We start from the raw sequence: 14,366 nt of genomic DNA on the forward strand, positions 1-14,366 counted from the left end.
AAATTACAACTACCAGAAGGTCATTCTATGACTTCCCACAGCTAAAATGCAGGTATAATTATCCAACCAACTGCTCCTCTCCAACTGGTCTTAGGCCAAGTTCCTTGAGTTTCCTGTTTTTATTTCCCAGATATTTGAAACTGGTTTCCGCCTTTTGGTAGCCCTTTTGATTTTCCTTTTACCAGTTATCAAGACATCAAAACAACAATGATTTAAAACATGTTTTTAAGGGCAATTCTCCTAAAGATTTGTACCTTCAATGTAAACACTTAAAATATTGATTCAACCAGTCTAAAAGTCTACTATTTATAAAAATAACTTTGTCTATATTTTTCCCCATGAAATACTTATATTTAGATTTTAAAGTGTGTATATAACATACTATAGAAATGAGGGGAATGGGAAAAAAAAACAAGGAGAGAAATGAATTACAGTAGATGGAGTAGAGAGAGAAGATGGGAGGGGAGGGGAGGGGGGATAGTAGAGGATAGGAAAGGTAACAGAATACAACAGTTACTAATATGGCATTATGTAAAAATGTGGATGTGCAACCGATGTGATTCTGCAATCTGTATTTGGGGTAAAAATGGGAGTTCATAACCCACTTGAATCTAATGTATGAAATATGATATGTCAAGAGCTTTGTAATGTTGTGAACAACCAATAAAAAAAAATAAAGTGTGTGTGTATATATATATATATATACTTGTGTCTTTGTATGCATATATGTAAACATATATTCTCTTAAAAAAGACATACTGTGTTATCAATTTGTGATTGTCTTTACAAAAAGAGTAGGTTAGCAATACAGATTTAAAATTACTGCCTTAATTTAGCAATATATTCACAAGCATAATTCAATACTGCTTTTAAGATGTAACTAGCCTAAGAGAAACAATTTATGCTAGAAATTTTAATGAAGTCCCTAACATAAAAATGAGCAATCTGTAAACCTGAAAGTCCTAAAACAGAGAAAGCATGGTCACTGCAAAACTGACTGCCTGGCTTCAGAACAAAGAAGAAAGAATTTGAGAGGTTCTCTTTTTTTTTTTTTGGGGGGGGGGATAATATGTTAAGTACGCATATTCTCTTTATCAAGGAGTACATTAACAGAAGTTTGGAAAGACCATGAGCTTTCCCTGAACTTCATAAACCTCATAAAATATACAGTAGCCACCCCATTTCCAAACTTGCTCCAACAGAATAATTACAGTCATGTTAGGTTGTAAGAAGAGCCTCCTAACTTTAACTCTGGTACACCAGAGTCTCACCCTACTACATTAACTACATTGGGAGGAAATATATATAATTTAACTCTTAGTATTTCTGATCCTATGAATTAATAATTACACTGGATCATTTCTCCTATAGTCCATATTATATTAGAAAAGATTGAGATAATGACATTTAATGACAATCAGAAAATCAAGAACAGCACAGGTTGTTCCATAGCCTACAGACTAAAAAATCCCTTTTAGATGTGTTTCTAAAGTTTAGAAAACATCAAATGAGCAAACATAAAGGTTCAATTCTTTTAAAAACAAATGAGGGGCTGGGATTGTGGCTCAATGTAGAGCGCTTGCACTAGCATGTGTGAGGCATTGGATTCGATCCTCAGCACCACATAAAAGTAAACGGAAAAAAAAAAAAAAAACAACAAAGGTATTGTGTCCATCTATAACTAAAAAAAATTTTTTTAAATGATTTTCAGGATCCAAGTTTCAGGATTATTTTATTACCTGGCCCTACCCAAACAAGATAAAAGGTCCCCATTGTATTTTAACTTCTTTTAACATTTACTTGGGAAAAAAAATCTAATTTCATAGTGAACCCACTACTAGGTATTAATATTTGAAATAAAGGAATTTTAGCGTATGCTTTGTTCTAAAAAACGTTAAGTGATAGTAGAAATCCACAGGGATTGAAGAGGTGCACAACAAACTGCTTCTTTGTGCAGGGAAGTGGACTCCCATGAACAACACTTTGCTCTCAATGTGTGGGGAGACCTGGGCAGGAGCACTTTCTCCTGGGGTTTCCTGGAATTGCAGATTTCCCAGCCCTCACCTGGCCTCAGGAATCAAGATCTCTACATGAGAAACCTAGGAGGCACTTTCCATGCATGACGCCCAGGTGCAACTGGGTCGGAGCAGGGCTGGGGGCGTCTGCCTTCCCTGTACTTATGTTATGGAATGACATCAGGTCCCCTGCCACAGCTGAAAGCATGTAATTCCACCAGGCAGTTTCAGAGGCTAAAAGGGCTAGTCTCAAACATTTTGACGAGAAAAGTCTATGAATAAAAGCATACAGTATAATATTTCTCTCTACTAAATTTTTGTTTACTGAAAAATATTATAGATAGTATCAAAAGAATATTTGATGAGGTCACACAGCACAGGTTGTTCCATAGCCTACAGACCAAAAAAAAAGATAACAACCAAGAATAAAATTCAGCACTTAAACTTCACTTGTGTGAAAAAATGTGAAAGAAAAAAATGAAAACACTAAAACAAGGAATAAGAGACTCATTATAGCAACATTTCCTCAGGTAGAACTGAAATAGCAAAAATTAAAGCATGGAATAATTAAAAGTTAATGCTCTGAGGTTTTTAAAATCTGGAAGGAAAATACCTATAAAATTGAAACCATTTGTCTCTATGTCAAAACTAGTTTAGCTTCAGAGAATATAGCCATCTAACATAAAATCAAACTATCTCTTTTGTCTTAAGCAGCAGGGAAAAAAAATACAGGCATCAAACTTCATATAAACCAAGTATTTCTCATCTGACTCTCAATCCTTACTAGCTAGAGGTATATATCTTATGCAATAGACATTTCCAGAATAAGTAAATGTTTAAAGTGTTATTGAAGGAATTTACAGCATATTTTTTAAAAAATCAAAAATCAAAAGCAAGCTCCCACAACACAACTAAAATGTAGCATAATTTTTGTACTTGGCACCCTTAAGGCCATCTAGAAAAGGGTCCTTCAGTTAAAGGCAAACCAAAGTCAAACTGGCCAACTGGAGGTGTAGTGGCCCACGGCCTGTGCTCAAAACTTTCTTTCTCAATGAAGTCATGTTCTGAATGAATAAACAATGAAAGCAGCTCTGACATCAAGGGACTTATGAAGAATGCCAAGGAAAGGGCTCTGTTAGTCTGAAAGAATCTGTGACAATAATCTTATTTCTTTATCTTCCTATGAGACTATTTAATCATCTTAGTGCTCTACTCTGAACTACTCTAATCCCAGGGATGGGTCTGAATGACTCTAACACAAACACTGGTAAAGACATTTCTGAATAATTGGTTGCAAATGAGTCAACCAATTAATAATCAATTAAATTATTACTCTATATTTCTAGTATCATAGGTGTCAACCACAGTGCTTTGCGTTCCCTTTCAGCTGGCTAACAGTACTAGCCCTTAGCCTCTCTTGGACTGTGCGGCAGACTATCAATGCTTCCTGCACCAGCCTCACTGCATGCACCCTTTTATCTCACTTTTGGTGTGTTAACATTGCCAGCCACTTTTTCCCTCCATTATACACATTACTGTCACATTAATCTTCCAAAAAAATGCTCCTACTCCTCATGTCACTAAGGTACTCAGAAGTCATTACGGACACACACTCTCCCTGGCCTGAGCATGACTCACAAATCCTTATCTCCAGTTCAGATCTTTCTCCAAGTTCCAGACACATAACTCTCATCTTCCCCTTGATTCTCCATAGATACTGCAAAATAACAAAACAAATGCAGTATGTACCTTATTCAACCTCTCATAAAGCTGCTCTCCTTGTATCCCACATTTAGCAAATGACACCAAGTACATCCTGAGCATCAGCTCCCCAAACATCCATCCTGACCATCACCGCCCTAAGCATTTATTTTCACAATCATTCCCCTTCACTCCAAAAATATGGAAGTCTTTCCCATCCTTATCCCCAGAAGTCAAATCAGCCACCAAAACTCACTGACTTGACCACGTCCACTTTCTCCTATATGGGCCCTCTGCTTAAGATCTTTTCTAGTCAAGGATGTTCTTACACTCTCCTTTCCCTTCTGTTGGACGAACCAACAAATTTCTTAAGAGTTGGAATCAATTCCCAGTTCCTCCGCAAAACCTTCCTTGACTTACCATCTTACAAATGCCAAGTTGTTATTTGTCCACTCATGTATATGACAATGATATACAGTATCACATGTCAATTTTTGACTGTCTATCTTTTCTCAATAACAGCAAAAATTATTCACCATTTAAGGTTATCTCTAGGTGCTTTTAACAAAAGAAAGAAACGATTGCAAAAGGCCCAAGTGTCATACTCCTGTTTGCAAAATGTTCACTGTGCAAGTCCAAAGCAGGAATACGTTTTACACAATCTATATACCACTGTAGAAACCCACTTGATGTGTGATGCAGCAATGACTAATATATTTCAGAACACATTTTATGGTTTCCACACAAATCTCTTCTATTATTGATAAATCAATCTGGTGATAAATCAGTGTGAACTTGAGTTATTTTTGTTTTCTCTACAATCTTCCAACTAGGGTTATTCCTCTTTGTAGACAGGTCTGACTTTCTCAGGGATGTACCCTTATAATCCTCAGTATACTTAACATGAGAAACCCATGTATGAAGGCTAGTCTGTGAATTACATTAGCAATTACTTAAGTGACAAACAGCTCTATGAAGATGTCAAATTTAATTTGCCCAAAACAAAACTCTTGAGGCCTCCCTCAATCTGCTCCTCTCCCTACTAAAGGGAAAATACATCCTTGATTTATCATTCCTTTCCCACCTACATCACCAGGTCCTGTTACTTCCAAATGCTATCTCTATTACTTGCACTATCGTACTACTATTTCAGGTTAGAAATCCTAGGATTATTTTTTGCTATGTTACCCCTCCCTTATCCACTAACAGATACTGTCAGTTCTTTCATCGAAAGGCTGTTTGTTCATTGATGTTTTGCTGCAGTCTCCCCTGCTACCACTCTAGCCTGGCCCCGAAGGCACCATGTGTGGGTAACGGAAACAGCTCTCCAACAGCCTCCTGAAGGTAGCATCTCCCTTTGCCATCCACTCTGCACCTGCCCCTGTCCCCATTCTGCCTAACATTGATTTTACCACGATCTGCTTCTCTCTGCTAATAAAGCTGTAATGATTTCTGATAGCTAACATTACCAGGCTTCAGCTCCCTGCACGATATTTAAGACATTTCATAATCTGGTTCCATTCTGCCTTCCCATCTTTATTTCCTATTACCCACCTATGGACATAAAACCTGGCTGTTTTAGAACAGTTCTGTAAGCAGCTTACACATAAGTCATAAAAACCCTTTGTTCCACATTTTATTCTTTTGTCCATGATGTTCTCATTTCTGAAATCCATCATTAACCAAACTCTTCATGATACCTTATCATATACAATCCTGGGTCATGCTTCTTGACCTTGAATGCCTATGGCATCCCAACTATCAAACTTCTATACTACTAATGATTTAATTATTTATTATTATGATGTCATCACTAATTTTTTCATATATGATACGTATTTCAATATAAGTTAGGCCTTTTTCCTTCCAAGTTATTTCCCAGTAAAGGAAAACCTCCCCTAATCCCGATTTCTTATAAACCTCACATGCTGCAAAGTGTTTTATGTTGAATAGCAAAGTATTTAAATTCAAATGATCTCAAACCAATTCTACTTTTGAAGTATACAAAAGTCATCTGACAATAAATTTAAAACTTTTTAAAAGTAAAGAAATTCAATTAGATGCAAAGAAATTTACTTAGATCTTTAAAAAAGCTATTAAAAATTACTTTTAAAAATCAATGAAGTTAATCACTACTCTGCAAAGATCATAATATGCACCTAACTTATTACAAATGTACAGGTATTGTGTTTGCAGACATAACTTCCTGTGATAGCATCATACTTAGACCTGCTACATCTCAATCAACTTAGATGGCTGTGCAGAGCATGTACAGGCTAATTAATGATCAGCAGGCTATTAAATGACTGGAAAGTGGCCCAAATAAAAACAATGATAGCCATGCCACCATGAGGCACTGGAAACATTTGAATCAAATAGTTTTGTGAAATATAAAAATAGCAAAAAGCAATGGCTCTAATTGCTGTTATTTCATATAATATGGTTTTAAATACATTCATGTAACAAAATTAACTAGTGAAATAGACATGTAACTACATATAACTATCTGAGTTTCTATAATGAAGTTGGCAAAACATTCATCTTGGTGGATGAGGCAGAGATGAGCAAAGGGCAATCAGGACTGATAACGGACTATACTGGCTCAGAGTCACGATGTGACTCTGAGGCCTGCAACTCATCCACTATGTGAAACCTCTGTATAGTTCGGATTCAAAAATTGGATTAAAAGTTACGTAAAAGTGTCAACTGTCCTAAAATTTTATTTCCATTGTCTTCTGCTAAATTTTAATGATTTCGCAGCACTGGTAAATACATAGAGCAATGTTATTTTATAGGTCACTACAAATTTCTTGTTCTTTGTTACCATTTAACAGAACTTGGAAATGTAACACATTTCCAAAACTTCAGTCCTGCCCTACTGCCCTATGAGCTTGTCTTTTGGACGCTAAAATTCCTTGGTATTCCAAACTGTACTATCAACCGTTCCACCTCAGAATGACACAATTTCAGAGATAAAAGATACATTTTTAAATGTCCTATTAGCACTCATTTTCTCTATTTCTTTTTTTCCCCAAAAGTAAACTAGGGCTAAAGAATAATCCAATGCTGGTCAGAGACAGGGATGAGACACAAGCCCAGTTCTTCCCCATCATTAATATGGGTTGTGAGCCACAGCACCAAGTTCTGTTAGGAATCATAATATTTTAAAATTCTCAATATTTTTTCTAGATTTTATACATGAATGTACAAATGTTATGGGTCATTTTAGTGTAGTTTTCTTGTTACTTTAATGTAACTTCTAACTTCTCTCGAGAGGTGAAGTGCCTCATGGTCTAGCCATACCTATGTGATTCCTGTCCCCTGGCAAAATCAACATCAGCCTTCAATCCTCAATGCACAATTCTCCCTTCTCTTCTATAGAGCTCCTGATTTTGCCAGATGAGCTGCATTTCTAATTAGCAGGCTCTCCTCATGAAGTACCATCTTACGGTCAATCAAGCAGAATGGACCTGATGACAACAGATGCTGATCTCAAGCACAACACTCACGAGATTATTCATTATGCAGGGGTGACCTAGGCTGGCTGGCACAAGCTACCCTGATCATGGGACCACAGCATTTCCATTCCACGTCCTAGGGAATACACACATTCAACCTCACACTAGCACCTGGTACACTTCATGCATCTCATTCAGGATTCTAAGAGCGACCGAACTCTGTAAGCTTGTATTTGCCTTTTTCAAGCTCAGATACTATCATGGCTCAGAGTTACACAATTCTATACCTTAGAGATGGGTGGTTAACAAAAATTAAGGCTTACCTTCAATTCTCTTTAAAGCTGAAAGGCACATATCCTTCCTTGGAAACTCAAAGGGATTGTTGCAGGTCCGAATGGTGTCACATTCACATTTCCCATTGATAATATTGCAGCCAGAGATAAGGTTTTCATTGCATGGTTCAAAACCAAGCAGTTGGTCATCATCCCAGTTCTCATCTGCAAGACAATTACCCAGATAATATTTTCTTGCTGCTTCACTCAAAGACCTGTTTAAGAGCAAGAATACACAGGGATGTCAAGATGAACATCCAATTCTGACACCTCCATTTGTGAAAGCCAATTTTAATTGGCTGAAATTGTACAAATGAATGAAACTTGACCTCCTACCAATAATGGAGAAGACTAAAATATAGCCATATACATAGATACATATAAAATGTTTGTGTTCAAATTCCACTACCTCCATGTTATAATAATTGAGATTCCTTTAGAATTTTTTTATTTTAAATAAGGTTTCATTATAAATAGAGTTTCCTGGATTTTTCCATCATCAATAAAATTCAACATTTGTCAATCTACAAAACAATAATAATAATAATTCAAAATAATAATAATAATAATAGTTATTTGTCAACATTTGTCAATCTACAAAATAATAACTATTATTATTATTTTGAATTATTATTATTATTTTGGTATGGGGATTAAATTCAGGGGCACTAGACCACTGAGCCACATCCCCAGGCATATTTTATATTTTATTTAGAGATAGAGTTTCACTGAGTTGCTTAGCACCTCACCATTGTTAAGGCTGGCTTTGAACTCTGGATCCTCCTGCCTCAGCATCCCAAGCGTCTGGGATTACAGGCAGGCACTACAAAATTGTTCTTAAAACTACATATTTTTCTCCATCAGTAGATGCCAGCCTTAGGTTTGAGACAGTTCTTCAACTTAATACATTAAGGCACTAATGAACATAAAAAAAAAAAAATCAGATACCATTAAGAGTCAAGAATGAGATACAATGGAGGAGATCCTCCTCTGTTGCGCTTTGGAATTGACTGTTAGTGTCCAATACTGCCCAGAGCTGAAGCCAGCAATGCCCCCAACACTATGAGCTAAGGCCTAGTGAGAGACTGAGGTCTTCTCATTCTAAAGCGGAGACCAATCTGGGTGAGGATCACGGAATAGAATAGATGTTAATAAATACAAAAAAGATCTTTAAAACAAGCTTTGCTGGACCCAGCTCAGAAGAATCCAACTACCATGACAAAACCATGGTCAGGCTCGATTCCTGGTAGTTAAAGTAACTCTTGCAGGAAACCAGACTATTTCTCTATGGGTCTCTGGGAAATTACATGGGTTTTTCTCCCTCTTAACATTATCTTTAAAAGATACTTTATCACACCTGAACTGAGGCCTGACTGTTGAATAGTAAACATGTTTCTGATAACCATATCTGAAGAGAATTTTAAAAAGTGCTTGAGTTTGAGAAACCTCAAACCTGTGGCACACACTAAGGCAGGAATAAATGCCATCCTAAGAATGTGTGTTGGGCTGGGGGTGTGGCTCAGTGGGAAAGCACTTGCCTATCATGTGCAAAGCCCTGGGTTCAATCCTCAGCACTAGGGGAAAAAGAAGAAAAACAAGGAATGTGTTTTCACAGAAGAGAGCATAAACAGCTATGGCTTTTACGGGACTAACATGTACTTCTGATGTCATTGCTCTATGCACAAACTAGGCAAAACTCCCTCAGTGAAATAATTTTATTGCCAAGATGTCTTCAGAAGAACATCATTCAAGATACAAAGAGCTTCAGGGTGATTCTCTGAAAAAAAGAAAGGAGAAAATCTCCTGTGTTTTGATTTCAGGAGATCACTTTATGTGATCAAAGCCTCAGCTATCAGTAAAATGATTATCTTTTGGCTTCAGAGTTTAAACAGACACACAAATGATCTGTTTTAAAATGTTTTCCTCCTTAGTCTGCATCTGGTCCTTAGAAGCATATAATGCATATAATATTTATAGGAAGGAATTTTTTATCTTCAAGGTGGCAGTGCAACTGCTCAAGTACTCCAAAAGGAAAACTAGGAACAAATTCAACGTGGAAATGGTGATTTTTGTCTTCAGTTACAACAAGATGGTGCATCTAAATGATATCTTATCTCTGTGTCTACCTGTCGACATGCTTTTAGTACCACTGTCCTGACACAGTTCAGTGAAATGTTCCATGAAGGACTTTCTTTGACTGCCTATGTCCATCTGTAATTCAAAAATCCTTCAAACTCAGAAGTTCAAGTAACATTTGAGCCACTGAAAGACTTCATAGAGAGAAAACCCTTATTAGCAGTTTGGTAAATATATGCAATATCAGTGAGATATTGCATATCTACCAAGAAATGTTTCCACAGTGAAAACCCCTTCCCTCCACTAAAATTGGAACTCCCTGCAGACATCACCCTCTTGGGCTACCACAAAATTCTCTAACCTGTCTCCCTGCCACTATTTTCCTGTCCCTCCACCTCATTTCTCACAGTTACCAGAATCGTCTTCCTCCATAAACAAACAGTGTTTCTTTCTTGCCAAGAAGAAAAAGTCCAAACTTTTTATTGTTGAATACAAAGCTCTTCAGGACTGACATGCACCTGTTTCTACAGATTCCTCTCTGACCCATCTCCCCCACAGCCTAATGTTCTAAGCACACTGAGGTTCCCTCTACAAACCCATAGAAACTGCCCCCATGCTTTGTTCATGCAGTTCATCTACCCAGAACACCTCCTTCCCTTCTTTCTCTCATGACTTCTATTCAACCTCCAAGACCCAGTTCAACTGCTACCTTTCTGAAAAGTCATCTTCAACTGGCTCAAGAGAATGAGCTATTCCAGCCTCTCACTCCCTCCTGCAGTGGTTTTATTTAAGTCAAATTTCCCCAATAGAGTTCTCAGAGGCAGAGTTGGGGTCTTATCCAAACTTTGGGAAAACAGTAAATATGTATATATACACATACATACATATATATGTGCGTTTACTATATAAAGAACATGTTTAAAAATACAAACATTGGGCTGGGGATGTGGCTCAAGTGGTAGCGCGCTCGCCTGGCATGCGTGCGGCCCGGGTTCCATCCTCAGCACCACATACAAACAAAGATGTTGTGTCCGCCGAAAACTAAAAAATAAATAATAAAATTCTTTCTCTCTCTCTCTCTCTCTCTCTCTCAAAAAAAAAAAAAAAGACAAATATTATTTTAACTGTTAATCATCAAAGCACTGTATGAGACACACATTTTAAAGAAATGCTTAGACACACTGGTGCATTTTTTACTAAGCATCATCTGTCATTAGCCTCCTTCCCAGCTCAGCTCTAAGACTGCAACCTCTTATCACAGGACTGGCATCAAGAGTCCTTCCAAGAAGCCCCTCTCAGAGCCAAACTGTTTTCACTGCCAGATGCATTTCCTTGCCTTGCTGTAGGAAGACCACTTCCACTGAATGTGGAATCAGAACTAAACGATAACTGCCCTTGATCCCTCCCTGGCTCCATACCGTTTGCTTCTTTCTCAGCAACAACTCTCTGGCAGCAGCAAGGCTGCACCCAAAGAAGCACAGGTGAGTCTGACTCAGAAACATCACAGGTCTGCCTGGAAAGGAAGCATCACTGATTTGGAAGTCACAAAGTCTAAAACACTTTTTTTTTTTTTTTTTGAGAGGAAACCTTTCAATCTCCTGCCCCCACCCAATCAATACTTTTTTCTTTTTGACAAATAGCTCCCTTCACAGCAACTGTTTTATGGGATCAAATACAATATACTTCTGAGACAAATGCTTTTATAGTTTTCTATTACACAGAACATTATACTGTAAAATAGTTTAACTGAAAATCCACGGGGTTTCGGAGAAAAAGTATAATGAAATTTGATTCAATCACAGACTAAATGAAATCTAAGTGAATCTGAGCCCAATACAAGTTGAGGATCCCTTATCTAAATGCTTGGGATTAAAAATGTTTCAAATTTAGGAGCTTCTCAGACTCTGAAATATTTCAGTGGACTTTATATTATACATTTCAGATTTCAGAACATTTCAGACTTCAGATCAGGGATGCTCAGCTTGTTGCGCTGGACAGTACTTGGCAAATTCTCCGTTTTGAAATTGCTATACAGCAAAGGATCCTAGTTCTGCTTCTCCAATTTGGTTCCTGATTCCCCCTGGACTTGTCAGAGAAAAGAAAATGTTAAAAAACAGAGGTGTTGCTCTTTATTTAGAACAAATGGTTTTTTTCCCCTCATGCTCCACACGTGACAGAATGTAGCCTCCTAGACTGAAAGGTGAAAATAACTGAGGTATCTCTGTAAATGTATTTTAAAGTTTGTGACAGCAACAAATCAGGACACTAAATAAGTTATCTTCTCTAAGTATACAGAAAAGGAAAAATTGAAAAATTTCAGGTATGAATTCAAATTCATACATTTAATTTGTCCACATATGTGAGTACTAGAGCAAAGACACATATCTAACTGCTAAACCAAATCTCCACTCAGAAGGCCACTGGCAATATAATGCCCTTCCTTGGCACAACCACTGTGGCTCAGGGTGTGGCAGAATTACTTCATGAATACCCACTTCATCCCACAAACCACAGTAATACAATCAAAGGCTGAAATTTAATGAGATTAATAACTTGTACTGTATTCAATCAAGTGTATCCTTAAGGAAAACTGACTTTTAAAAAAATTACTACTTATTATTATCACAGTGCATGGTGGCAAATATGAGGACACAAAGTACAGTTTGGTGCCACGGCCTCAATTATTCAGACTAAGATGCCAACAGTTTTATGTACCACATTTTTACACTGCTGGCATCAAGAGGACAGAATATGGACAGCTAAATATTATAATGGACATAGCTTTACCTCGTGTACCATCTGAAAAGGCGCTGGGGGTTCCCCAGGGGTTGGCAGCCCACAATTTGAGAATGCTGTTCTAAAGAGTATGATCGTACCCTGCTACTACACATTAGCCACCAGAGCACAGGATCCAGGTCTGAGGAACAGCAAAGGATACTGGGTACGTGTTCTCACTGAACCATAAAAATGCATGTTTCTGTAAGGTGACTTAGCTAATACACAACTGGTTAATAGAAAAATGGTGTCAATACATAAAGCAAAAGTTGCACTAGTTTCTACGTGGCATTTCCCAGAACAATGTTACGAAAAAAAATCCAAAGGAGTTTCCCCTCCCCTCCACGATGAAAGGAAAAATCTTAAAATATATGAAGACCTGAGGCTGGTAATTTTATTCAAATTCCTTTTTTTAGAACAAAAATGACAGTTCTAGTGGCTGAAATTTCCACAATTAACTATCTAAGGAGCTTGCAAACGAAAAAGCTACAGACATTTCCCCCTGTATTTAAAAAAAAAAAAAAAAAAGGAGGAAAAAATGACTCCTGGATCTTGTGTTTAATTTTGATGAAACGGGTCTCCATTACGAGTAACTGACTTCAAGGACCCGTGCTCTGAGAGTAAACAGAATGAGCTCTGGAGTATGTGCAGCTGGAAAGGATGGGTTGGCAGGGACACAGGTGCAAAATCCGGGGTGGCTTGCCTGTGTCAGTATTTTCACTTGGGTTCTTATGGTTTACATTTATCCTCCAGGTACATAGTTCCACAGGTTTTAAGTGGCCTCCTCTAACCATTATTTCCAACAGCTCTTATTTTTAGTATAATGAATGATTTTGCAGAATGTGAGTTTTTTCCTTGTTTAAGAGCAAATATTTGATGCCAAAGTAAAATCACTGTCCTTCCAACAGCTCCATCCAGTCTTGCCCTGGACTAAGTCTTTCTGTTACACAAAGCAGATGCCTGAAGTTCCTTCCTCCAACAATTGATATGGAATATTTTAATGCAAACGCTAGTAGGAAAAAATTTTCCATCCTGAGGGCAGGAAAGGGCGGCCTGAGAAGGATGTGAAGGAAGGGGCCTCATTTATGTATGGAGCACATCAACTCCAGACCTGTGGAAAGCAGCTCTAGGGTGCCTCCTCCACCACACACACCATGCCAGGAGCTGTAGGGTCCAGCTGTGCACATTCAAGCCTGTCTGCTACTGGAGTCAACCTCTTTGCCCATCAAAATATCTTTCCATCACATTGCTCAAGTCTGAATTACTACCAACATGAAATAAAATGTTTCAGCCACAACTATACTTATGGGACAGAGGACTATGTGTTAATCTAAAATTTCTGCCTTTCTCAAGGTGGAAGGCATTTGTACACTCATAGCCTTACCTTTTCTACCTTGTACCTGCTTAGGTTAATGGAGTTTACTCCAAACCAAGAGATAGCTGCACCCCATTATGTAGCAATCCACTTACCAGTAATATGGTAGAGCATATATTAAAAAGCAAGAAACAAATTCACGGTACACACTCAGAAGCTCACAGTAATGGAATTCTGTTGGCAGCAGAGAGGCTTCTGGGAATATATATCAAATTAATTCTTCAGCTGTTCACATATCCCTGTGGCTATGGTAAGATGCAAATAGCTAATACTGGTATCTCTTTCCATGCCAGCCTAGAAACTCCAGTGTAATGTAAAATTGCTGCTCTTAACTCCCCCGGCTCCCAGCTGGCTGTTATCGGCATTCAGTTCTGCTCCAGGAGGACTCTAATGCAGTGAGCTTTCCTTCTCCCTGCTTCGGGCTTAAGGCTGATGTTCCAAAGCTGGTTCTTCCCTCTTCCTCTCTTCCTTGTACTGTAATCAGCGCAAAGCAGGAAGGGCAAATTTATGGTTATCAGTAGAAATGACTTAAGTTCCAAAAAATCTGTTTTACAGGCATTTCTACAAAGTAAAACCATGTTAGGTATATGAAAGTGTATACCAAAGTGGACAAAGCTAGAATCTCTAAAACAAT

At 37.8% G+C, this 14,366-nt stretch overlaps 1 protein-coding gene across 5 annotated transcripts in view; it reads right to left on the bottom strand.

The window, feature by feature from the left end:
• The window catches only part of CRIM1 (cysteine rich transmembrane BMP regulator 1), a 180,912-nt gene that overhangs the window by 136,594 nt on the left and 29,952 nt on the right, over positions 1 to 14,366 (bottom strand). For 4 of the 5 annotated variants that reach the window (XM_081265457.1, XM_081265455.1, XM_081265456.1 and 1 more), the window contains exon 2: positions 7,498 to 7,671. The exons of the other annotated variant lie outside the window; for it this stretch is intronic. In XM_081265457.1, the coding sequence (XP_081121583.1) occupies positions 7,498 to 7,671 (174 nt within the window). The remainder of the gene's footprint in view (positions 1 to 7,497; positions 7,672 to 14,366) is intronic. 5 annotated transcript variants of the gene reach the window in all.

The sequence above is a fragment of the Spermophilus citellus genome (assembly GCF_964194105.1).
Source record: "Spermophilus citellus genome assembly, chromosome: 13".
NCBI lineage: Eukaryota > Metazoa > Chordata > Mammalia > Rodentia > Sciuridae > Spermophilus > Spermophilus citellus.